The 26,225-nt window shown below is 40.9% G+C and overlaps 1 protein-coding gene across 5 annotated transcripts in view; it reads right to left on the reverse strand.

Moving 5' to 3' along the window:
• dennd2b (DENN domain containing 2B) overlaps positions 1 to 26,225 on the reverse strand; it is a 438,424-nt gene that overhangs the window by 83,746 nt on the left and 328,453 nt on the right. For all 5 annotated transcript variants that reach the window (XM_073049545.1, XM_073049543.1, XM_073049547.1 and 2 more), the window contains 3 exons: positions 25,839 to 25,948; positions 24,511 to 24,580; positions 13,439 to 13,516 (listed from right to left, as the gene is read on the reverse strand). In XM_073049545.1, the coding sequence (XP_072905646.1) occupies positions 13,439 to 13,516; positions 24,511 to 24,580; positions 25,839 to 25,948 (258 nt within the window). The remainder of the gene's footprint in view (positions 1 to 13,438; positions 13,517 to 24,510; positions 24,581 to 25,838; positions 25,949 to 26,225) is intronic.

Here is a 26,225-nt window from a genome sequence, read left to right on the forward strand (position 1 = left end):
CATCTCAACATCCCTACTGAGGGTCATAATGTAGTGCAGCACAGAGTCAGGATTTTCAGCCCAACTTATCTGTGCTGACCATGGTGCCTGCAAATGGCTCACATCACTCCAAAACATATCCGAAATCGTTTAAATGTTGTTATTGTACCTACCCCAGCCACTCCCTCTGGCAGGTCCTTCCATACACTCACCACCCTCTGTGTCAAGATGATGCTTTTCATGTCTCTTTCATATATTTTTCCTCTCACCTTAAACCTAATTCTCTCTAGTTTTTAGCTTTCCTGCTCCGGAAAAAAGACTTTGTGCACTCACCCTATCCTGAGTTTGTACACCTTTATAAAGTCACCTCTTAAACTCTTATGTTCCAAAGAATAATAGCCTAGCCTGCTCAATCTCTCCCTATAACTTAGGCCTTCAAGACCTTACAAGGCGACATCATAAGACTATAAGACATAGGAGCAGAGTTAGGCCATTTAGCCCATCGAGTCTGCTCCACCATTCCATCATGGTTGATTTTTTTTATCCCTCTCAACCCCATTTTCCTGCCTTCTCCTCATAACCTTTGACACCCTTATTAAGCAAAAACCTATCAATCTCCACTTTAAATATACTCAATTACTTGGCCTCCACAGATTCATCACCTTCTTGCTAAAGAAATTCCTCCTCATCTAAAGGGATATCCTTGGATTCTCAGGCTGTGCCCTCCGGTCCTAGAATCCCCACTGTGGAAATGTCCTCTCCCCATCTACTACATCTAGGCCTTTCAATATTCAATAGGTTTCAATGAGATATCCCCCTCATTCTTCTAAACCCCAGCGATAAACAGGCCGAGAGCATCAAACGCTCCTCATACATTAACCCTATTATTCCTGGTATCTTTCTCATGAACCTCCTCTGAATTCTCATCCTTTTAAATCTTATTCCCACACTTTTCCCTCCTTCTAGCAATTGTTTATGTTTACTACTTTTTTTGTTCATAACCTTCATCTTTATTCCTGTTGAACTAACTTTATATTTATTTTTAAGTCACCTTCCACATTTTCAGGTATCTTTCTGGATCAAAATAAAAATTCCATTAGCTTTCCTTTCAGTTTGTTGCTTTGAAACTGTGACTGGCTTGCTGGAAGAAATATTTTTTCTGATCTTTTTCTCTTGAACCCTCCCATCAGTTTGAAATTCTTTAGGTCATATCTTAAGACTTTTCTGTTCAAGGAAATGGGTCATTAATAATTCCTGCCTTCATTTCCCAACTAAAATCTCTTACCCACTGATGTTGTGTAAAGTAGCTATCCATCTATTCCTTAAGTATAATGCTGAGAATTGTCCACACTATTATATATAATTTTAAAAGTAAACCCCAAAAGGTCATCCCTCTGCTTGTGGCTGTCCTATAGGGCTGATATGGCTTGCTCCACTTCAGTTCTGTGGGTTCTGAAGTGGCTGATGAGGCCAACTTGGGATCTGCAGATTTTACCACAGGTGGAGCAGAAGGTGCCTGTTAGCAAAGGTGGATAGGTAATTTGCCTCATCCACAAGTTACCCTTGGGCTTCTGCATAATCCCAAGGAAAGGACTCAAGCTTCTCCTTGCAAGGTTGTCTTTCTCTGATCTTTGAGAGATACCTATGAGCAGGTTACAGTTTCTTTCAAGCAGACTAAGAACATTATGAATTGTGTCCTCTTTTGGTGAGAGAATAGAGTATCTATTCTGGAGATCTAGTAACAACCAAACAAAATTACCCGCCTGTGGTATACAACTGAGTGTAACTGGGGCCTCAGGGAGATTGTTGATGTTGGCTCCCTTACCTTCTCAGTGAATTTGGAGGATTTTGTGGAGAAAGCATTTCTCCAGACATTTGAGGCACCTCCTGCAGATAGTCCACTTTATTCCAGGTTGAAAACCTTGATCTTGAAACTTCCTTATCCTCCAATGGCTATGGGTGATGGCGATTTTCATCATTAATTTCTGCCTTTATTGAAAAGTCTCCAAAGATATGGAAAGACGGTCAGATCTTCCAGGGTCACACTGGGGACTTCTACTGTTCGAGAGTAGAGCTTTACTGCAGGGGGAGGTTAGCAGAGGGCTGATATTTAGTGGATATTTCACACAGAACATGTTTTTGCATTTCCTCCATAATAATGACGATGACAAAGAGCTTGGTCTCTGGACCTCTGTGTATGCAAATATTACTTATGCTCAATGATTGAAGTTGAGTTGATCTATGTTGCAGAGTTGAAGCTATGTAAATTGAACAATTTCTCATTAATTCTGTAGATTACATCCAACAACCCTCCTAGTATAGAACTAATGTGATTCAACATGAGGCATGGAGGATAATTCACAAACACTTGGTGTTAATGATAAACTGGGGTTGTTCAGAATCAGAATCAGGTTTATTATCACCAGCATGTAACATGAAATTTGTTCTGTTCAGATGCACTGTTAAACAGGACTGACTCCTATGTTCTGGTGAACCAAATAACTTGGGAATAGTAATGATGCTATTTTGCAGGGGGAGATCAGGTAAGGGGACGTTCTAAATTTGAAAAGTCACTGTCAACCATTGTAGCGATTTGGGGACAAATACATTTTATTAGTGCCAATAGAACATTAAAGACCAGGATCATATCAGGGAAAGGGCTTGTAAATGAAAAGGGTTACATCTGAATATGATTGGTAACATAATAGAAGTGTTATTGATACAACAGAAGCTAATAGGTTTGGCATAATACTGGCACATGGCAGTGTTGTGACTATAGTTAGGAACTAAACATCCCAGAATACATAACTTCCAGCAACAATACAATAAACAAGTAGGGAGATGGGCCAGCTCTAATCTTACTTCTTAGAAATAAAAAGGGCAGATTTGAAGGACCTTAATACTAAATGTGTTTCTGATTGGCACAGACTTGATTGAACAAAGGGGCTGTTTCTGTGTTGTACTTCTCTCTGACTTTTCTACAACTCTGTAATTATACTTCAAGTCAGAGCAGTAATCAGGAAATGAGAAGCCAAAATGATAAATGTAACTTGGAGGACTAATTCATGGAAAACTCTCAAGACATTTTGCTGGAATAGTATGTTGAGTAACCAGTTGGGGGACAAGTTAGTTTAGATGTGGTATTGTGTAACTAAATCTCATAATCTAGTATTTGAAGACTGGGACAGATCAACCATGGTCATACTGAACAAGCTTGAGGGGCTGTCCCCCTTTCCTTCCGCATCTCCACAATTCCTCCTTATCTCCTCCCACTCCATTTCCCTACCTTTCCTCTGATATTAATTCCAGTCTGTTCCCATATTATCCCTTCGCTCTTCCATATTCCAGCCTTCTGACTGCTTTTTGGTCTCTAATTTCTCCCATTTAGAAACTTGAGTTTAATCATCCCCTGCTAATGAAATCTCTGTTCTCGGGCTTCAACCTTATACATCCAAAAAGCAAGCCAGCCTTTCAAAATGATGGACTCTGGACTGGAAACAGAGAGAAGGAAGACACAGGAGTTGGCACTAAATGTGACAGGATTAGCAGGAAAACACTTCTAGGCATCCCAAGTTCAAAACACCCACCAAAAGTGCACAAAACCATCTCTCCCAAGTCACTGCTCCCTTCCAATGAGCAGCCTACCCAAAATGTTTGCTATTGATCATATCTTATGACTTAATTCTCCAACGTGTCTCAGCTAACTCAACACTCGTACATATGTAATTTGTCCGAAGCCCACTTTCAGGATTAGTCACATCACTCTCAAAATCAATGTGAAATTCTATCACGTGGCGATCATCAACAAAACCTCTACTGTTAACTTCGCAAAGGTTTCTGAACACATTATTCTGAACCCTCACTTTTTTCAAGAATAGGAAAATAGGATCAAGAGCAGAATATCTGCTCTCTCATGTGCAGTGAGGAAATCATGGGCGGAGATCAGGAGAACGAAGGGAGTTCTGAAGTGTGGAAAGGACACAGAAAGGATCGGGAGCCATCAAGGGTTGGCAAAGGTGAGAAAAATCGCAGTTACCTACTAGATTCAGCAGTTCAGCTATCCCTTTAAATGCTAGCTTTCTTAAGGCCTGGAAACTCCACCACCCGGTGTTAAAATTTAAAAGGTGAATAAATATGAGGCAGAGGCCCATATTCTAATATTTAGCTTGGCAATTCTACCAAGGTTCTAGTTTGCACACACTTCAGCCACACTTCTGAAGCCAGAAGTGGGAAGGTTGGAATCAAGTTTCAGATGCTTAACCTAACCCAACACATTCTTCAGGATTAACCCACACCCCAGCCTCCAACCAAGAACTCTTCTCGTTTATCTTCATGGCAGAAGATATAGCTTTGTAAATCGTGGGGAACCAATGATCCAAGTAGAGTGAAATGCTTGAAGTCATTAATATTTAAGAAGGTGGAGGTATTTGAGAAAGCAAAAGAAAATAGAACCTGGCAAAATTCCCAAGAGCTGCAATGTGGCAATTTAAGAGTGGTGGTTACAGACACGCAGACAGTGTGGATGCATGGGTTTGATTACCTGAAATTGCAAAGAATCTGCAACCGACCAAATGGAATGGATGATTTTTAATTGTCATTCAGTGCAAGAGCTAACAGTGACCTTAACAATAGTGGGGAAATGCCATTTCATATTATTAAGGATGTGATAACAGAGGATTTAGAAAATTAAGGTAGCAACAACGTAGTGTTATGAAAACTATACCACGCATGACATATTTATCTACGTTTATTTTTGAGGCTGCGATTAGGGCAGATGGGTTTTGAATGGGCACTCAATTTGACAGCACAAATCACAGCAACTTAAATGCAGGTCCAGCAAACAACGAGGAGGACAAACAATATGCTAGACCTTATTACCTGAGAACTTAAGGAAAAAAGTTAAAGAAAGTCTTGATAAATTTTATGGGTGTTCGGTGTGCCTACACACAGATTGACCTCCTTATCTAAGGAATGATATCTTGGTATACAGATGGTGCAACATAGATTCACAAGATGGATTCTGGGGATAAAAGAGCCATCTCATAAGGAACTATTGCACAGAGTAACCTCAGCAGTAGGGTTAAAGAAGATATCAAGGCATTGAGGATTCTTTAGATTCAAAATAGATACTGAAGAGTTGGCTTCATTGGCTTGAGTGAATGCTACCATAGTTTAAGGATATGGGGGTCAGTCATTCCTAGCTTTATTTTCTCTTGGAGGCTCAGCATACATGTGCCTATGCTTCTGATCTGTTGGACATCAATGAGACAGGCCCAGAGAACTGTAAAGCTGAACCTGAGTAGCCCTAACGTTCTGGTGGACATGATGGTGACGGTGGTAATAAAATGGGATGAATGAGCCTGGGGACTTTGCCTCAAAGTTCATGATCCACTGGCCACTTATGGTCAGAAAGCCCTTATGCAGCACAGGCTTCACAGATCAGCTGGGGCCAGACACGCCTGGGAAGACTGCACTTTCCAATCGGATGTGATCAAAGAGTTTGGGTGGCCCATTGATCATCAGAATATCTGTTGTAATATTGTCAATACTTCAGTCTCTAAAGTATTATTACAGTAAACATCTTCCAGCGTGACTTGTATTTTCAAGTGAAGACTAACAGGCTGTGGTTAATGCCCCTACAGTTTCTCTCCTCGCTTTTTTCAGTGTCTTTGGATAAACATCCATTCAGAACAGATAATTTACTAACTTTAGTAACATTATTTTTTTCTGTCTTCTATATCAATACTGGCCTGCTTATGGTCTATTTTATTGTAATCTTCACATCATCCTTTTGATGATTCTAGTAAGCCCATCTTATTCTACACTTAGCTACTTCCTATTAAATATTTATAAAAATGTTTTAGAGTCCTATTAAATGTTCTCCCCTGTGAACATTTCCACTCATTTTCTGCACTTTCCATAATCTCCCTTTAAAATAATTTTATCTTGCATTTGACATTTGTTATAAATCTTTTGCCTTTCTAATTTAAATGTTATTTTCTTGGTCTACCTCAGCACACTGGTTTGAAAACACCTAACTTTTCTTTTTGAAGGAATATCTCTGGTTTGTACATGAACTGTTTCCCCTGAATGTTCCTCCACACCTGCAATTGCCTTTCCTGTCTGGCTCTATCAGCTCTCATTTTTAATAACTGGAATTAGCTGGTCAGCACTTCTACCTTTGACATTTTCTAGTCTCACTTCAAAAAGAATTTTAAACAATGATTATTTTTGCAAGCAAGTTCAGAAAACGGAGGTGCAAAGGGACTTGGGAGTTCTAATGCAGGAATCCTTAAAGGTCAACTTTCGGTTGAGTCCACAGTAAGGAAGGCAAATGCAACGTCAGCATTCATTTCAAGAGGAAAATAATATAAAAGCAAGGTATATAATGCTGAGGCCAGAATACATTTGGAGTATTGAGAGAGGCTGTGGGCCCCATCTAAGGAAAGATGTGTTGGCATTGGAGACGGTCCAGAGAAGGTTTACAAGAATGATCCTGGGAATGAAAGGGTTAATGTTTGAGGAGCATTTGATGCTTCTAGACTTGCTTGAGTTTATAAGAACGGGGGGAGGGGCAGGAGCAGGGGATCTTATTGAAACCTACCAAATATTGAAAAGTCTGGACAGAGTGGACATGGACAGAATGTGAGGGAATCTAGGACCATAAGGCACAGACTCAGAATTGAAGAACTTCCCTTTAGAACAGAGCTGAGGGGAAAATTCTTTAGCCAGAAGATGGCGATTCTAAAGAATTAATTGCCACAAAAGTCTGTGGAGAACAAGTCATTGAGTATCTTTTAACAGAAGGCCAATAGGTTCTTGATTAGTAAGAGCATCAATGATTACAAGGAAAAGGCAGAAGAGTGGGGTTAATTGAATAGCAAGGCATAGTCCATGGGATGAATAGCTTATCTCTGTTCTTACCTCTTATGTCTTATCATAATTAACATGTCTTAATGTTATAACTTTATTTAATTTCAGATTTTTTTCATCTATCTCCTGCACACATCCACATATTTTAATAATACAAAAGGTGATCAGCTCCCTTGTTGTTTCTCAAATCAAGTTGGTAGTGTTAGAACCACTTTAACCCTTTCTGCTCAAAACTGAAAACACAACCTCAGTCATCACTAACATCTCTGATCCTTGATTCCTTCCCTTTCATTCCTAAATGCAAGGATATTAAAAACCTATTTCTGACATTGTTTGTGTTATATCATATCATAATCTGATGCAACAGCTTGTACCTTACCACAAAACTAACTTACCACAAAATTACAATTACAAAAGGTCCTTTCCATGGGACCTTTTGAAGTAGCCAGAACAGATTTATGCAGGCCTCACAATCTGCTCATTACTGCATCAAGGAGGTTATCCAGGAAGTGTACTCATGAAGCACAGATTGTATCTTCTTTGATTTCAGTGAGTTTCACTTGGCACCTTGTGGACTGGGAATTGTGGGCAGCTTTTACTGTATGTGCCCCTTGGTAACTGAGATATCAGCCAGAAATATTTCCACTCTTTCAATATGCGGATGGTGTGGGACAACAAAAGGATTTCCTTATGCTCAGTGCCACATTTCCAAGGGTCCACGCTGCCCAGACACCCCAATCTCAGGAGCAAGGTTGACCCTCTATTCATGCGGCACCTTACACCAGCACGCTCCCCAACCGGTGCAGCTGAGCACAGATACAAGAGGAGTCATTCATGGAACAGCTGGAAAACATCAATCGTGTCCTTCCCCAAGATTAGCCCCATTGCCTGCATCAGACCAGGGGTACCCTACAGTAGAAGCCTAAAATAAAAGAGAAAATGCTGGAAATATTCTGCAGGTCAGGCCACATCTGTGGAAAGTATCAGGTAAAAGACCCAATGTAGGGTACTACAAAGGCTCATTTGTTTCTCTCCCCATAGATGCAACCTGATCTGCTAAGTATTGCTAGCATCTGTAGATATTTTTGATCTTCACTGGAGTAGAAGTCAACCAGTTGTGGAGACTTCAATGTCATGTATTGTACACTGAACCTCGTTAACTGAAGGTAACACCGGGGACTTGAAGGCTGCAAGGCAGAGCCAAGAGCTGAAGCAAGAGAGGCAAGAGAAGATGGCAGCAGCCACAGAGTTGCCTCCGCTCATCTCAAGTAACCCTCTACCTACTAGAATGGTAACTAGCAGTGCCAGAACTATTAGCAGGGAAACTCAGGTGACATTTAATAATTCCTCACATGTTGGATTGCAAGTCAAAGACCACTGGATATAAAGCATCAATAAATGAACCCTTGAATTAATTACTGAAGTTGCTCATGCTAACTAATCTTTTGGGAGACAGCTCACCATAACCTGAGGCTGTGAGTTTTATTAGAGCATTATCGGACTGGGCTGGGGTCCACATGGAGGCCCAGCTGTAGCTACCACCTCCCACGTTCTTCTTATGTTATTCTAGTGGATCTCCTGCCTCTCCCACACAGGAGACAGGACTTCACACCTACAATCACCTCATGGATCAGAACGTCTTTTTCAATACCTTAGCAACCATCTATAACAAGTTTTCTGAAGTTGCCTTCAACTGAACATGCTCCCACTGGGAAACATGTAAGTCTGATTTTAACATGTTTTTGGGTGTAAACCTTCTTGTTGGAGTTCATTTTGATATTCTGTTGAGGGAGCCAATCAGGATTTTAACAAAAGGCAAGGCTGACTTGGCACCTCTGAAGTAAGTGAAAACCAATGTCTTGATAACAGGCACACAATGATCTTGGCAGGCACCTGTGCTGAAAAGAGCTCCTGATTAACTGAGTAAGTGAACACATCCAATAAATGACATTCTTTTTTGGCAAGAATATGCTGCTCTTCCCACCCTGTCACTTGTAAAAATACCATCCCCTTCCTTCAGTTCCCCCATCTTCACCACATATGCTCTTAGGATGACGCTGTTCATTTCACAACTAAGGAGAAGTCTTCCCTCTTCAAAACAAGGCGCTTTCCTTCTTCCGCCATCGACACTGCCCTCATTCGCATCTTTTCCATTTTGTGCACGTCTGCCCTCACTCCATCCTCCTCCACACCACCAGGGATAAGGTTCCTCTTGTCCTCACCTACCACCCCATAATCCTCCGCATCGAGCATATAATTCTCGATAATCTCCAGCATCACCAACAGGATCACACCACAAGCTCATCTTTCCCTCTTTCTCCAATTTCTGCTTTCCACAAGGATCTCTTCCTGTGTGACTCCCTTGTCTTGTCATCCCTCCCCATTGATCTCCCTCCTGGTACTTATCCTTGAAAGCTGAACAAGTGCTACACCTGCCCCTGCACCTCCTCCTTCACTAGTTTTCAGGGCCACAAACTGTCCTTGTAGGTGAGGTGACACTTCACCTGTGAGTCTGTTGGTGTCACCTACTGTATCCGGTGCTCCCAGCGTGGCCTCCTGTATATCGGTGAGACCCAGCGCAGATTGGGAGAATGCTTCACTGAGCACCTACATTCCATTTGCCAGAAAAAGTGTGAACTCCCAGTAGCCACCCATTTCAATTCTACTTTCCATTCCCATTCTGAGATGTCAGCCCATTGTCTCACCTACTGACGCGATGAGGCCACACTCAGGTTGGAGGAGCAACACCTTATATTCAATCTGAGTAGTCTCCCACCTGATGACATGAACATTGATTTCTCAGACTTCTGGGAATTGACCCTCTTCACCATTCCCCATTCCCATTTCCCTCTCACCTTATCTCCTTGCCTGCCCATCACCTCCCTCTGGTGCTCCTCCCCCTTTTCTTTCTTCCATGGTCTTCTGTCCTCTCCTATCAGATTCCCCCTCCTCCAGCCCTGTACCTCTTTCACCAATCAACTTCCCGGCTCTTTACTTCACTCCTCCCCTCTCCCAATTTCACCTATCACCTACCACCTTGTACTTCTTTCTCCCCTCCCTCCACTTTACTGCTCTGATTTTGCATCTTTTCTCCCAGTCTTGATGAAGGGCCTCGGCCCAAAACATTGACTGTTCATTCATTTCCACAGATGCTGCCTGACGTGCTGAGTTCTTCCAGCATTTGTGTGTGCTTACTACAAAAGTTCTTGAGGCAGATACAATAATGTTTAAGGGAGACTCGGACAGGTACGTGTATAGGAAAAGTTTAGAGCAGGGGTTCCCAATGTCAGGTCCACGGATCCCTTGGTTAACAGTAGAGATCCATGGCATAGAAGCCTGGTTTAGAGGGATATGTGCCTAACATGAGCAAATGGGACAAGCTTAGGAGGGCACTTCGGTTGGCATGGATGATTTGGGCCTGTGGGCCTGTTTCTGTGTTGTACCACTGTCTGACTCCTTGATTCTATGTGGTCAGTTAACCTTCCTTTACCAACTTCCCCAACACTATACCGGTTAATTGAAAGACCCACTGCACAAAGTCAGCTAAGGCTGGGATTATTTGTTCATCTTGCTATATTTTCATACTTTGTTTCACCCCTACTTGCTATGACCTTCTCTTCAGCTGCACCACCATCAGTCCCCCAGCACTATCACCTTAGTAACTCCAAACTACTGACTCCAAACACATCTTTAGACCACCAGTACCCTATCCCAATAATCATCCTATGGCCATTCTACTGCCCCATCACCTTATACCTACATCCTGCCTTTAGTTCAGCTTACTGCCACTCCAACTTCACCTATTATCTTACCGTCTCACTTTACCACCACCGTTTGGTTCTGCCACAATACTGACTCAATATCCCACTCCTCAAACACTCAACCCTATCAACCCACCAGTCTGCGTACTGCTCCATAGAGCCTAACCCATATCAGCAGCTTTGTCAGATTTTGTCCCACTATCTGATCACCATAATGAAACATGCACGAAAATGATAATTTTTTGATGGCAATGACAGTCATTTAAACCATTCAAGATTGTTTCATGACATTTCCAGTTCACAAGTGTAAAGGAGAATGAAATAATCGTCACTCTGGATCTGATACAATAAAAAGACACAATAAGATAAAGAACACAATAATAAAAAAACATAGTAAATATAAGTACATAAGATAGCTTATATAGATTAGTGGTCGCCAACCCGTCAATCTTTGAGACTTTCCCAGTAGATCCCGAAAAAAATGAAAAATAAATACACAAATACTGTTGAGAGATTGTTTCCGGGTTGCGGGGTTTTACTTCCGGTCATTTCTGCCCCGGTGCGTGTAACTAATTGATCTGGGGTCGATCTTGCCTTTCACTACGGCCGAGGTAGGGGATCTTGGGCTTAAAAAGGTTGGTGACCACTAATATAGATAGATAGATTGTCCATAAAGTGACAGTAGGCACCGAAGTTTCTGTATATAAGGTACTCTGACAGATGATAAAGTAGTATGGGGGGGGGGGGCTGTGGAGGGGTGAGTTCATGGGTGGGAGGGTTGATCAGCCTTACTACTTGGGGAAAGTGACCATGAGGCTTTGCTTAGCCAGCAGTCAAATTGCTTCAGTTTTATAGACGATGGTTACTCCGAGCTTACCACACACCTTATATGTGGTGCAGAACCTCACCACTGACTAACAAAATGGCTCAGGAATCTCTCGGTGGAAAATATGCACGAGGAAAACAGGGACTTTGTCCAAAGGTTTATTTTGTCCCAATATCATGAAAATAGAGGCACAAGAGACTGAAGTTGGTGGAACCTGGAGCAAAAAAAAATCAAGCTGCAGGAGGAGCTCAGTAGGTCAATCTGTAGCTATAGACGAGTTGACTGCCAATCGTCTCTTCCTCACCTGGAACTACATCTTGCTTGCCAGCTCTTGCACCACACCTCCCTATCACCTCTTTAAATTGGCTACCTCCCTTTTCCTCTTTCAGTCCTCTTGGAGGGTATCCACTTAAAACACTGACTGTCCATTAACCTCCAAGATATGCTGAAATGCTGAGCTCCTCCAAGAGCTTATTACTTTTTTTACATTACATTAGTGAAACAGTAATTAGACCTCAACTCGGGCACTGAGATTATTCTGTAAACCAGACTATAGGAAGAATGAGAAAGTCCCCTAGAAGCATCAAGGAGAATAGTGTCAGACAAAAGAAACTTGAGTTTATGGAGACAGCTTAGGAATTGAAAGTTTGCCTTAGTTGGGTTAAAGCTTACAGGAGATTGGTGCTAAAATTATTATTGCCTTTATAAAGTACACAGGAAAGAACAGCTTTCAACAGCAAAGGATTTGAGAACCAGTGGACACAAATTTAAGGAGACTTGCTAGGCCACCTGAAGTGACATGAAGTTTTGTTTTCTGTACTCAGCAAGTTTTTGTTGTGATCTGGCTTGTTCTACGAGGAAGGATACAAAATGAGGTTTAAACTTTCTAAAATGAATTGGATAAATCTTCAAAGGGGGAAAACAAGCATGGCTGAAGGGAAAGAGTTCAACCGAAGCGCTAACTTAAGAATGATGGAACCAATGTCATTCTCTTGTGTTTTGTAATTTTTTTAGTTTTATGAAATATGAAAGAAAAATTGCTCTGGCACTAAATGAAACTTTGCAGCAGTTTCTGGGCCCTGTTTGCTATGAATTGCTGATTACGCCAGATGAATTTCAAATTGTGATTTGAACACACTCCAGTGCAAACACCTGGAATCCTTAAAGCAAATAAGGGTTGAACGTTGGAAGTTTACATTCCCTTTAATCCACTTAACAATCTTCCAGTTTTGTTTTTAAAGCTCCCTTGACTCCGCAGTGATTAGATCCAAGCACGCTTAAGGTTCAGTTGGTAAATTAACAGCCCACTGTAGGCAAGGAAGGTTACACATTAATTGATTGACGATGCCCAAGAAGCAGATCCCATTGATGGACAGTACTCTGGACCTTGACTGCAACTATGCTGCTGATCCAGACAGCAATGAGGAAATCAGTGTTGGTGATGGCTATTCCTTGACCATAAAGGCTAGAAGGCTGATACATGGACACACGGGAATTCAGCGGAGTGATTTGTCACTGAATTAAACCCAATTAAAATTGATTATATGGTTGCTTATATCCTTGCTACTTGATATGTTCTCCTATTGAAATCTAGATTCATTTTAAGCTTGCCGATTTGAGTCATCTTTCCTATGTTAACTTTTAAAATGTAGTCTTTCTTTTACCTTGATGGGATTTGGATTATCTGCATATTGTGAAAGGCATTGCATAAATTTAGGTTTTTCTTTCTTTGTAATTGTGTTTACCGGAGTCCACGAGAGCAGGAGAGCAAGGCAGGTGACAAGGAGTTTTCTTCAAAAAGATCTTGGATTTGGAAAACCCTTGTTTTCTGTGAATAACATTGATGAAACCCACACTAGACACAGTTCAAAGAACAACATTCTTCCCATGGAATGGAAGATTGCCTCAGAACCCACATTTGAAATTCATGGAATTCTTTCATTCATAATTAAAGTCAAAGATCCAGTTCACATCTCATTGCTCAATTGTCACACAGTACCTTTGAAAAGAGATTGAAGCAGCCCAAGCGACTGATGACACAATAAACTTCTGGCAAGCGAGGACCTTTTCCACTTGGCTGTAATTATAAGAAAACAAAGTATAAAAAATATTAATACTTGTCTGAATGTATTAAGCCTACATGTTATATGGTTAAAAAACTGAGTTGCCCTTCAATGTTATTCACTTCAGTGTCTTGACGACACACAGAGTCATACAGCATGGAAAGAGGCTGTTCAGCCCACTATGTCCTGTCAACCACCGGGCATCCACCTGCATTTATCCCATCTTTCTCTAACTAGCCTGTAGCCTTTAATGTCAAAGTGTTTCAAGTGCTCATAGAGACATCTCCTAACGATTATCAGTGATTCTGTTCCCATCACTCTGTCCAACAGTGCCTTCCAGGTCTCTGGGTGCAAAAGGTCCCCTCAAATCAAATCTAAATCAACTACCTCTTAACTAAATCGACATCTTCTGGTGAATCACCTCTGCACCCTCTCCAGCATTATCACACCTATTCCAGAGCTCGGTGACCAGAACTGAGCTCAGTACTCCAGGTTTGAATAATGTTTTGAAAAATGACTTATTAAGGGAGAATTATTGTAATGCATGGATTGAAACCATGGCTGTATTTCTACTGCGCTTAACTTTTCCAATTTTTAATAGCAATGAAAGACATGGTGACTAGGAAATGCAAAATAAATTCTAAAATACAGATTGTGAGAAATAGAAGAAAATGCTAAAGGAATTAGAAATTCCACAATTTAGAAGTTTGGGGTAAGAATGAAAACAGGTGAGTAATGTTGCACTGGGATTATTTTTAGTACCAAGACAATGAGGGGAGAAGCAAAGTGTCTGCCATATTCACAGATTAAGAAAAAGAAAAATTAATATTTCACAGCTGCAATGACCTTGTGCGCCTTGACTGCAGCTATTGATAAATGTTACATTTGGTTGCTAGGAAGTGTATTTTAATGAAGATATTAATAGACTAAGGCTAGTTGGTGGAGTTCACATTTGACTTAGGAGATGATTCCCTTTCCCTTATTAGGAATTGAATTGCTCCCTTAGGCTCTGCCTGATTAAATCAACTAAGTAAAATTTTTGCTTAAAATTATATTGTCAAGACTGCTGGAATGTCGACACCTTGCCAGGGGCTTTGGACAACCCCCAGCTCATAGCTGTCCACAGCATATGCCAATAAAAACATTTTCCACCCTGGAAAGTTTATAATAATGAAAACAAAAATGAAGCATTACATTTCTTTTCATTAAGTGAATATATTAAGTAAAACAAGAGATCTGAAATTTCTGCATGATGCACTTAAGTCGCGCCGGAAAGCTGCAAGATTCCCGTTTCTCTTGGTAAACAGGGATTCTGCTAAATCTCCACTGAAGTTGTAGCCCTGAGAATGTTCTCTGCCTATCAATCCAGCTCAATGTATTGATACTTTAACTATTTTTAATCATTCCAGTCTTTGTCATTTAAGAACATAGAACATAGAATAGTACAGCACATTACAGGCCCTTTGGCCCACAATGTTGTGCCAACCCTCAAACCCTGCCTCCCATATAAACACCCCCCACCTTAAATTCCTCCATATACCTGTCTAGTAGTCCCTTAAACTTCACTAGTGTATCTGCCTCCACCACTGACTCAGGCAGTGCATTCCACGCACCAACCACTCTCTGAGTGAAAAACCTTCCTCTAATATCCCCCTTGAACTTCCCTCCCCTTACCTTAAAGCCACGTCCTCTTGTATTGAGCAGTGGTGCCCTGGGGAAGCGGTGGTGGCTATCCACTCTGTCTATTCCTCTTAATATTTTGTACACCTCTATCATGTCTCCTCTCATCCTCCTTCTCTCCAAAGAGTAAAGCCCTAGCTCCCTTAATCTCTGATCATAATCCATACTCTTTAAACCAGGCAGCATCCTGGTAAATCTCCTCTGTACCCTTTCCAATGCTTCTACATCCTTCCTATAGTGAGGCGACCAGAACTGGACACAGTACTCCAAGTGTGGCCTAACCAGAGTTTTGTAGAGTTGCATCATTACATCGCGACTTTTAAACTCTATCCCTCGACTTATGAAAGCTAACACCCCATAAGCTTTCTTAACTACCCTATCTACCTTGAAGGCAACTTTCAGGGATCTGTGGACATGTACCCCCAGAATCCTCTGCTCCTCCACACTACCAAGTATCCTGCCACTTACTTTGTACTCTGCCTTGGAGTTCATCCTTCCAAAGTGTACCACCTCACACTTCTCTGGGTTGAACTCCATCTGCCACTTCTCAGACCACTTCTGCATCCTATCAATGTCTCTCTGCAATCTTCGACAATCCTCTACACTATCCACAACACCACCAACCTCTGTGTCTTCTGCAAACTTGCCAATCCACCCTTCTACCCCCACATCCAGGTCGTTAATAAAAATCACGAAAAGTAGAGGTCCCAGAACAGATCCTTGTGGGACACCACTAGTCACAACCCTCCAATCTGAATGTACTCCCTCCACCACGACCCTCTGCCTTCTGCAGGCAAGCCAATTCTGAATCCACCTGGCCAAACTTCCCTGCATCCCATGCCTTCTGACTTTCTGAATAAGCCTATCGTGTAGAACCTTGTCAAATGCCTTACTAAAATCCATGTAGATCACACCTACTGCACTACCTTCATCTATATGCCTGGTCACCTCCTCAAAGAACTCTATCAGGTTTGTTAGACATGATCTGCCCTTCACAAAGCCATGCTGACTGTCCCTGATCAGACAATGATTCTCTAAATGCCCATAGATCCTATCTCTAAGAATCTTTTCCAACAGCTTTCCTACCACAGACGTAAGGCTCACTGGTCTATAATTACCCGGACTATCCCTACTACCTTTTTTGAACAAGGGGACAACATTCGCCTCCCTTCAATCCTCTGGTACCATTCCCGTGGGCAACGAGGACACATTCCCGAGCCAGAGGCTCAGCAATCTCTTCCCTCACCTCATGGAGCAGCCCAGGGAATATTCCGTCAGGCCCCGGGGACTTAACTGTCCTAATGTATTTTAACAACTCCAACACCTCCTCTCCCTTTATATCAACATGCTCCAGAACTACAACCTCACTCATATTGTCCTCACCATCATCAAGTTTCCTCTCATTGGTGAATACCGAAGAGAAGTATTCATTGAGGACCTCACTCACTTCCACAGCCTTCAGGGGGGAAAGCGAAGGTGAGTAGACAGGTAGTGCAGAGCACCCCTGTAGCCATCCCCCTGAATAATAAGTCTACCATCCTGGATACTGTTGGCGGGGATGACCGACCAGGTGTGAGCCACAGTGGCAGGTAGAATCATTCATGAACTCTTGGCAATGTGCTTACTTAGAACTGAATGCAAGCTGGTATGGGCCAATACAGCAAACTGTACGGAAAAGGCTGTGTTTGCTGTACAACCTACTGGTAGGAAAATGAAATTAATTTCACTCTTGGGGCCCACAGACCACAGGTTGGGAACCCCCTGTTCTAGATGAAAGAATCCTCATGACATCTAATCATTCTAATGCTGGTTAATAGTGTTCAAACACGACAAATGGTTTGTAGTGTTGCTGGATAAGTTGCACTAACTTAGTCAATCCATGGTCTACAGCAATCAGGCACCGTGAAATATCGGACCACTTGGCATCAGCCAGGCAACTGGTGCGGCCTTCTGCAACTATGGCTGTTGCAGATATGCATGCGAGTCAGAATATTGAAGCCAGAAGACTCAAAAGAAATGTTTTAACCACACTTCCTTATATAGTTATCAAATACTTCTGAAAGTTAGGTTTGTAATGTGGAGACCCGTTACATCTTGTTGAAAAAAATAAGATTTCAGTCATGGCTGTTAGAGGTGGAAATTTTCAGTTGCCAATAAGTACACTGCAACAACATTCTACATTGCAGATGTGAGGGTTACATCTTTGTGTGGAAAGTTAATTACAAATTCTTTTATTATACAAACAACAAATATTACCTAGAAATCTCACAAAAGCCAGTAAACAGCTATCTTTTTAAGATATCCTACAACTCCAAAACAACTTAGCATAGACGGCTGAATTTGGATTATTGAATATTTCAAAATCTATTTAATGACATAAGAACTTAAGAATTTTATAACAGCGTTTTGGGGATCATATTCTGTAACTTGATTTTTTTCTGTGATGACTGACACTCAATGGCGCTAGCATCAACACGAAACCAAACAGTTACTTGAGAGTACAGCTGTACTTGAACTTGCTCTCTCATGCTGTTCCACTCTCCACCTTGATATTTACAAAATCTTGAACAGAAATAAAACTAAAGAACATGCAGATCTGTGTGTTGTTAACAGCAGATTCAGTTTTTTTTCCCCTGAATGGAATATCAACACTGGAGGAAAGAAATATTGAGAGCATATCTAATAAGAAATATTGATTTATAACACCATTTTGGGGAAATCTTCCTGCATTTGTATACATTTCTGCCTTTCAAATCAAAAATGATGAAAACACTGAACGTGAACATCAATGTGAAGTGGAATAGTGTTATCTTTCAAGAGTGCCAAGCACAAACTGTATGTGACCGCATGCATCAGTGACAAAGATACCATGGGAAAAGAACAACAATAGACAATCTTAACCCAGATGAGTTTGATTCATTTCTTATTCAGTTGCAGAAATGCTCGTTACTAGGAAGCAAAGTTTAAATTATGAAAGATTCGGGATTTTTTCCCACTTGACCAAGTAAAAGTACACCCCAATATATTTCAATGCAGCTTTGCTTCTGTGCTTGGAGGTATCACTTACTTACAAATGCTCAGTGGTATTCTGCATGGTAACTATGAAACATACAGTAAGTAATACTAATGAACATACGAAAACCATTATAGGCACTTATTTCACAAGTAAAAATGTAAATTATAGAAGATCAGATGTAAATTGGATAGATGTGAAGGTTTACAGCACACAATTAACCCACACCCAGCAATTGCTCCATTCCCAGCAATCTTACTTCAGGCTGCAAGCCCACAGTATGCAGATTACAGCCAATACTGATTAATCACCTTGTTCACAAGTCTCAGCAAGGATGTTGTGCCACCTTATTAAAGATGTATAGTGGCTACAGCAGGGACTGGCAAGGCAGACTGGAAGCTGGTCTGGGACATAATGCATAAGAAACTGTGGGTATAGAAATTTTGATCGTGCTCTACGTGTTTTATGGGATGTTGGGGTGGGTAGGTGGGATGTCCTAATGCCATAAAAGGCAAGGAGGCTCCCAGATGTGGAGGTTAAGGTGCAGTGACAGGACATAAGAACTTGAATACAATGCCACAGAATTTCAAAAGTTGGGTTATGTTAAAGTATTGTATACTCCCCAGCTATATCAGAGCCTCATGGTCAAAATACCACACCCATTGATTATTTTCCACTAATCCCTACCGATGGGCATCAGATCTAACAGCAAACATTGCACTTTTTTACATTACACTACCGTAAGGTTTACACCTTGCACACTCTCACAACAGTTCCACCATTGTGCACAAGTCACAGATATGCTTCTCCCTCTCTTTCAAGATGCAGCATCTGACAGCGATGTAACCATACTACTTTATGGTCGCAGAGAAAACGGATTGGCCATTCTGGATGGTATCACACAGGTCGATGGATATGGACAGTGAGATCTTCGGCCCATTGGCTGACCTGCCAGAAATCTGTGGACAGGGCTGAGGAGCTGGGGAAAGTGCAGCACAAACCTAGGGCTTCTGGCTTTGTGCAGAGCTTGGAGCTCTTTTGATGGTGGACGTGGTGGGGAACTATACAGCACACTTATGAATACAACTAGAATTCAGCGTCTGCTGGGCTATGTGTCAACTTCTTAAGCAAAAACAGGTTAATGTCCAGGTGCTGCCACAGATACTAACTCTTCAAAGCACAGCCTATGCCATGCAAACACAGGTGCTGCAATCGCAGCCCCAGAGAACAGAGTTCAGAGAGTGTTACAGCAGTCAAGATAGCCTAAAGATTATTAGGACACTGAGGCGTCCAAGGATGACTCCATGGAGAGCAAATCCTGTATCATCTGTCAGGATGGCTGTATTTCTGACCCCAACTTTGTTACTCCAACAGTACTTTCACTCCTGCCTAATAAAGGTAGCCTGATCAGACCAAAGTACTCATTCTGAAACACCGGAGAGAGAAACCTACCCTTGCAACCCCAGAACTTCAAGTACAAATGTCCTCCACTGAATGACTCAACACCTATTCTGCTGCCACTGAGGCAGAACTGTACAAAAGTACCAAATAGGTTAAGACAGAGTGGACCAGGGGAAAACACAAGGATAGTTTGTTGAAATGTCTGTGTACTTTGATATGTTAATTTGGTTTGGATGTTTATTGTCCCGTAAGGTTAGCTGTTGAATTGAATTACATTATGGCAGTAATGTAATACAAACTGAATGCAAATCAACATCACAGAACCAATGCAACCCATGAGCCGCTTGGCCCATTAAGTTCATCCTAGCTTTTTATAGGGCTAACTTTTCAGTTCCCTTCCCTTGCACATTCCCCATAGCCTCACAAATTAATTTCACTTAAGTGTTTTCATGCCTCTCTTTTAAATGTTCTAGCCTATTCTGTTTCCACAAATATTCCAGCAGTAATTTCCACATCATTAACACCTTCTGCATTAGAAAAGGGGTTCCCTCATCTCCCCATGTGTCTTTTGATCTGATCTCCCTTCTCTGCAAACCTCCTCCAGGCCTTGGTTGAGCAACTATTTAGCAATGAGGTGTCCAATGTGATATGCCCAACAAATGTGTGTGCGCAGATCACATGCCATATTGGATTGATAAAACCAAAATCAAAGGAAAGCATCTTTTGCATTTGTCTGGACAGAAAGAACAATGGTTTAAAGTTCATTAACTATATTTTACTGAAGTGTTCCTGTGGAATCAAGCTTGAGCCCATGGACTCTGATGCAGAGTCCGGGGAACAAAGGAAAGTCCAATTGAAAACATGACCATTTCATTCTTTTTTCTATGCTCCAGACATGGAAACAAACAAGGGCGTTGCTGCCTTTCAAATGTTGTTAACCAACCTGACCTGCGCTCAATTTCCCCAATACTCACTGGAGCTGCAAACCAAAGAGCAAACAGGGGCCTCTGAAATCTCTTAAAGTAATGTGGCAAAAGTGTTGTCCTCCGTCAATAGACTAAATGCCGTAACACACATTCATTGAACTTAATTTGTGACATGCTGTTGGAATGCAGTCTTCAACACTTATGCGTTATTACATGGCAGATTTTGAATTCATGTGAGAGAAAGAATTTCTGCAGAATCTTAAAGCACAGAAGGAAGACATCATGTATTCAAATGATCCACTCCTTCATCTTTCCCCCAAACAGCCCTGCAATTCTTTCTCTTACAAGTAATTATCCAATTTCCTGCTGAAAGTTTGTTGAATCTGCCAATTTCTTGCAATTAGTTTTAAACTTACTTTTGTGAAAGTTTCAAGGAATGATGATAGAAAATGAAAAACAGATATTCCAGGCAGTGTGGTGACCATTGGCCCCAACTATATTGCTTGTGTCTAGCCCCGACAGATGTATTCACATCTGATTCCTTATATTATATTTTATTATAGCAGAACCAGTTCTAATAAAATGCTGTTTGCTACACAGTAAAATTTAATTTCTACAAAAACATGGACATAGTTTCTCCAGTTCAAGATCTTATGCATAATTTCTCTGACTCAGGATTTTAAACTTCAGTTCTTGCTTTTGTTAACAGTGGAAAATAAAGGCTCTGATTCTGCAAGCAATAATGCAAATTTTGGGCAATTTTCTTTGCTGACCACCTACGTTGTAGGCATAAAATAGGGTCAGTCACACAGGAGTCATGTATGGCTGTAAATGGAACCACATGCAGACCATACCCCCTAACAAAGTTTTTCAAGACGTAACAGCTGAAAGTTTATTGCAAACTATGTTAATACCACCAACAGGAAAAGCAATGCAATTTAATGAGTACCTTTACATTAATTGTGTGCATATGAAAGGAACCTACACGCAGACAAATCTGATCAGTGAAATACAGAATATCTCATCAAGAACTGGTCAGATTCAAAAGTTATTTTGTTTGCTACAGACGTCTTTATGTTCAAAGATTTCATTTATTCATTATAAATGACAAAATGGCGCTGGTGAACCACAGAGATGTGTTGTGGACACTTTACAAAATGTCCAAGTATACTTCTATTCTCACTGCAATCTGCAGCCTGTAATTTCTCTTCAAGTAACATGCCTTTGAACCATCTTAGGGAACTAGCAATTTCACGGTGTTCAGAAGGACTTGGCTGACTTAGCTCTCAAGCCTGTTGGTAAAGCGAACGAAGGTACATCACCACAGCTGAAAGAGAGGAAGCAGGGGAGGACTCCAACCCAGGCTAAAATGCCAGGGCATGAAACTTGCTCTACCCACCATCTAGTTAGTGAATGTACAGTTGCTGGAGTACAAGGCCGAGGACCTTAGGGCAAGATTGCTGTATCGGAGGGAAATGAGGAATTTCAGCATTCTCTGCTTCACTGTCCCGTGGTTTAAAAATGGATTATAATCTCAAGATTTTCCGGGTTAGGAAAAATAAAGAAAATTATGAATATCTTAGCATTTCCTCTCCTTTCCAAAGCTCTGTTCCTTGGGTCATTTGAGGATTGTCCAGACCTAACTGCCAATATTCTGAATGAAGGAAATGGCTAGGATGCATACAGAATCAAAGTTACGTATACAGGGCCTCTGACACAGTTCTGCTGCTGGAGGTGGCAAAATGCCATTCGGTAGGCAGAGCAGACCAACTGGAAGTGTAGCTTCCACACAGTTCCAGGTTCCCAGGTTCAATGCAGACTTGCACACAATAACTGGTTTTACTGAATCTGATGGATTTTAATGATAGTCCGGTAGGTTTATAGCGATCACTGGTCTAACATATTTCCCAGATGTCATGACATTGTCGGAATCTCATCTCTGATTCATTATTCCAGCTTTCTCCAACACTTTGCTCTGATTCTCTTAAAGCAATCTCGCCACATATACCTGGAAACTTCCAGCTTACAAGCAGAGGGCCTGAATGATCCACCTAAAGTCTGCTTTGAATGAGTGTAATCAAACTGATTTGCTGCAACCAACATCTAATTTCATTTTAATTAACTTGCTTTAACACAAGAAGCATTCAGCCCCGCTTGCCTGCTCAATAAGTCTGTGTCTGATCTACCGCATCATCACTGTCCTGTCCTGAGTCATATGCCTTGATAACAAAAATCTATCAAAGTTGTCTTGAACATACTCAGCAATGAATGTACACAGCCCTCTGGGTACAAAATTCCAAAGATTCACCTTTGATGGAATTATCTGCTCAAGCAGATATTATCTGTCCTGAATAAATAACACCTTATTTTAAGACTCTGGTTCCGGACAGCCCAGGTAGAACAATTAATGCCAAAGTTACAGGCCTTAATTGTTTTCTAAATTTTAACAAAATCAGTTATTCTATGTTAAAGTCACCAAAGACCATGTTTGCTTAATCTCTCCTCACATGGCAAATCTTATATCTGAGGAATGAACTGTAGCTGTCATCCTTTCGTCAGGAGGCAGGAAGACCTGACCTGTACACTCCATTCTAGATGTGGCCGCCTTCGCCTTAGAACTCTGTGCTCAGTGGCCACTTTATTAGGTACACCCGTACAGCTGCTCATTAATGCAAACATCTAACAGCCTATCATGTGGCAACAACTCAATGCAAAATAGCATGCAGACATAGACAAGAGGTTTAGTTGTTCAGACCAAACATGAGAAAGGGGAATGTTTGACCATGGAATGATTGTTGGTCCCAGACAGGGTGATCTGAGCATCTCAGAAACTGCTAATATCCTGGGATTTTCACCCACAACAGTCTCTGGAGTTTACAGGGAATGATGCGTGAAACAAAAAGAGAGAGTGAGTGGAAGTTGTGTGGGTGAAAACACTTTGTTAATGAGAGAGGTCAGAAGTGAATGGCCAGACTGGTTCAAACCGACAGGAAGGTGATAGTAATTCAAATAATCGCACGTTACAACAAAGGTATGTAGAAGAGAATCTTTGAAAGTACAACATATTGAATTGACAACCTTGAAGTGGACCACGAACATACACTCAGTGGCCATTTCGTTAGGTACTGTATATAATGAGGGCAAGAGTCTGTATTCATTTATTCAAATCCTCCTGTAATCAAAGGTATCATTTAGCTTCTGAATTCCTTGCTGTCCCCAGATATTAACTTTCAGTGATTCACATAACCAGGTCGTCTGAAAACCATCTTTCAATTATTTGCCATTTAAAATTAAAATCACCCCTCTACCAAAAAGAGATTTAACGTTTCAATAATAGAGATTCAGACTTGTGTGATGGGAATTGCAATTTTGTGACAGACCATGATATTAAAATAGAACTGTTTTCACACAGTTTCATTCTAGCTATTTTCACACCAATTTCCATAATGTTTTTGAATAATCTGAGATGAGCAATGAATTCTACAATTTGTCAAAACATGGTATTTATTCCCTGAGGATTTTTTCCTTTGATGATTTATTGAGTTCCTTATTTCCCCACATTGCTCACACATGGACAATACAATTTTACACAAGGAGATATCCACGTCACAACCTATTTGAAGGGAAGTGGACTCGATCAAATCGTATGGGGCTCTACTGCAAAAACATTGAGATTATCTGCCGTGAGATTTTAATTTAACTTTATCCCACTTTGTCACTGCAGGGAGTGTTTTAACACTTGGCTATATGTCAGTATCACGAGTAGGAATGGAGAAGCGGCAGACCGCCACATAATGTAATCTACATTTGGCCAATTTGATTGGTTCTCGGTATCAAATTTGCCGAAGTACCCACTTTATCAAATATGAATGGCATTATGTCTGGGCTAGTAAGTAGGCTGCAATTTTAAATTGATGTCCCTCTTTGAGCAGGGTTAGTGGGACTCAGCTTATCAGGAGAAAGATCAGCCATGGAAAATCATACTCACCAATAATCGTCTGCAATAACCAAATCGTCGACTGCCATCTTCCCCAGTCAGCATGAATGAGAATGTTTCACTGAAACAGACAATCACAATGAGTTCTTTAAAAGCAAGGTCCATGGAGAAACAGTGGTGAATTCTCCTTGTACCACTGTGATTCTCACTAACATTGTAATTAACTTGCCCTGTTAAATAACACAATTTCAAGTTGTGGGCTCCGAACTGCCAGATGGATTAAAGTTCAAAACTGATCTATCTTATTTCTATCTTTTCTCTCTCTCTCTCTCTATAATATATTGTATACAGAAGTATTGATAAGTTTTAGTAATCTTTTGGGGATTTTTACTTTCTTTGAGGTTTATTTAGTTCCTTAATTTTAAATCTAGAGAGAAAAGTAATCCCCGATAAATATATTAATTTTGTATAACTTATATTTCCAAATGTGAAGAGTAGAAGACATTATAAAGACATAAGCTTTTGTAAGGTTTTTTACCCCCCCCCCCCCTTTACTAGAATTAAAGTTTCTGCACCAACCTGGAATGGCAGAGCAGACTTAATGGGCTGAATGGCCTAATTGTGCTCCTATGTCTTATGGTCTACAGGGCTTATTGAAACTTCATAAAACTATGCCCAGAGGAAATGGCCTAAGTAGACAACGCCGGTCTAATCTGATGTTGGTTTTGTGCCAGCAGATATATGGGCTAAAAGTTCAGGCCGAACTCTCCACTGTGAATACACTTACTTTCTTGATGTTATGTTGTTCACATAATACCAAGACACAGTTTTAAATTCCAACCTGTCTCTTTCTTGAAAGGATAGAAAAAACAATACCCTGCCAACCAGTAATCAGATGCCATCAATACCCATCTTTATCAGCCTCAATTAAAGATCTCTGGAAAGCAGGAGAGGGGAAGACACAGCTGGGTAAAGTGTGTCTGGGTAAAGTGTACAACTTTAAAAACTATGCTCTAGCCTTTTCTTCAAGCTCTCTTTTATCAAATGCAAAGAAATCAGAAAATGTATAAGGTCTAATATTTGTTTTTAGAACAAGAAATTAACTGACTTGTTGGGAATATATGGTTCATTAAAACCTCTCTAAAGTAAATTGAAATGCTTTATCAAAGCTCTTTATTAAATTATTGATGTAATGACTTTCTCATTGTGGAATATGTGCAAAAGATTTTGATGGAAAAGTATAACAATGTTCCTTTTCTTTTTGTGAAAATAATCTTACCTCAACAGAGACCTTAAATCCCATTTTATGTATCTGTAGCAAAAGACTTGCCTACAGATTTTTCTCTTGCAATGATTTAAAGAAATTTCCGCTTCCTTACCTGGTAAAATCTGATACTGGACTCCAGTCCTTGGCATCGGGAAAGCAGAACTGTGGGATTGCTTTTAGTCGTTCCTCTGCTTCACGTACTTGTTTTGTTGGCCTTTCTAGCTGTAGAGGAGAAGCAAAGGTTGAGTTATTTAACCTGGACACCATCAACAATTCTAATAATAACATTGTCAAACCTTAAGAGTACATTTATGTATAATCCTTATCTAAGAAAAGATGCACAGGAGTTGGAGAGGATCGAGAGGAGGTTCACGAGAATGGTCCCGGGAATGAAAAGGTTAACGTATGAGGACCGTTTGATGGCTCTGGCTTGTGCTCGCTGGAGTTTAGAAAAATGAGTGGTAATCTCATTGAAGCCTATTGAATATTGAAAGGCCTA

Source organism: Hemitrygon akajei, chromosome 6, assembly GCF_048418815.1.
Source record: "Hemitrygon akajei chromosome 6, sHemAka1.3, whole genome shotgun sequence".
Taxonomy (NCBI): Eukaryota; Metazoa; Chordata; class Chondrichthyes; order Myliobatiformes; family Dasyatidae; genus Hemitrygon; species Hemitrygon akajei.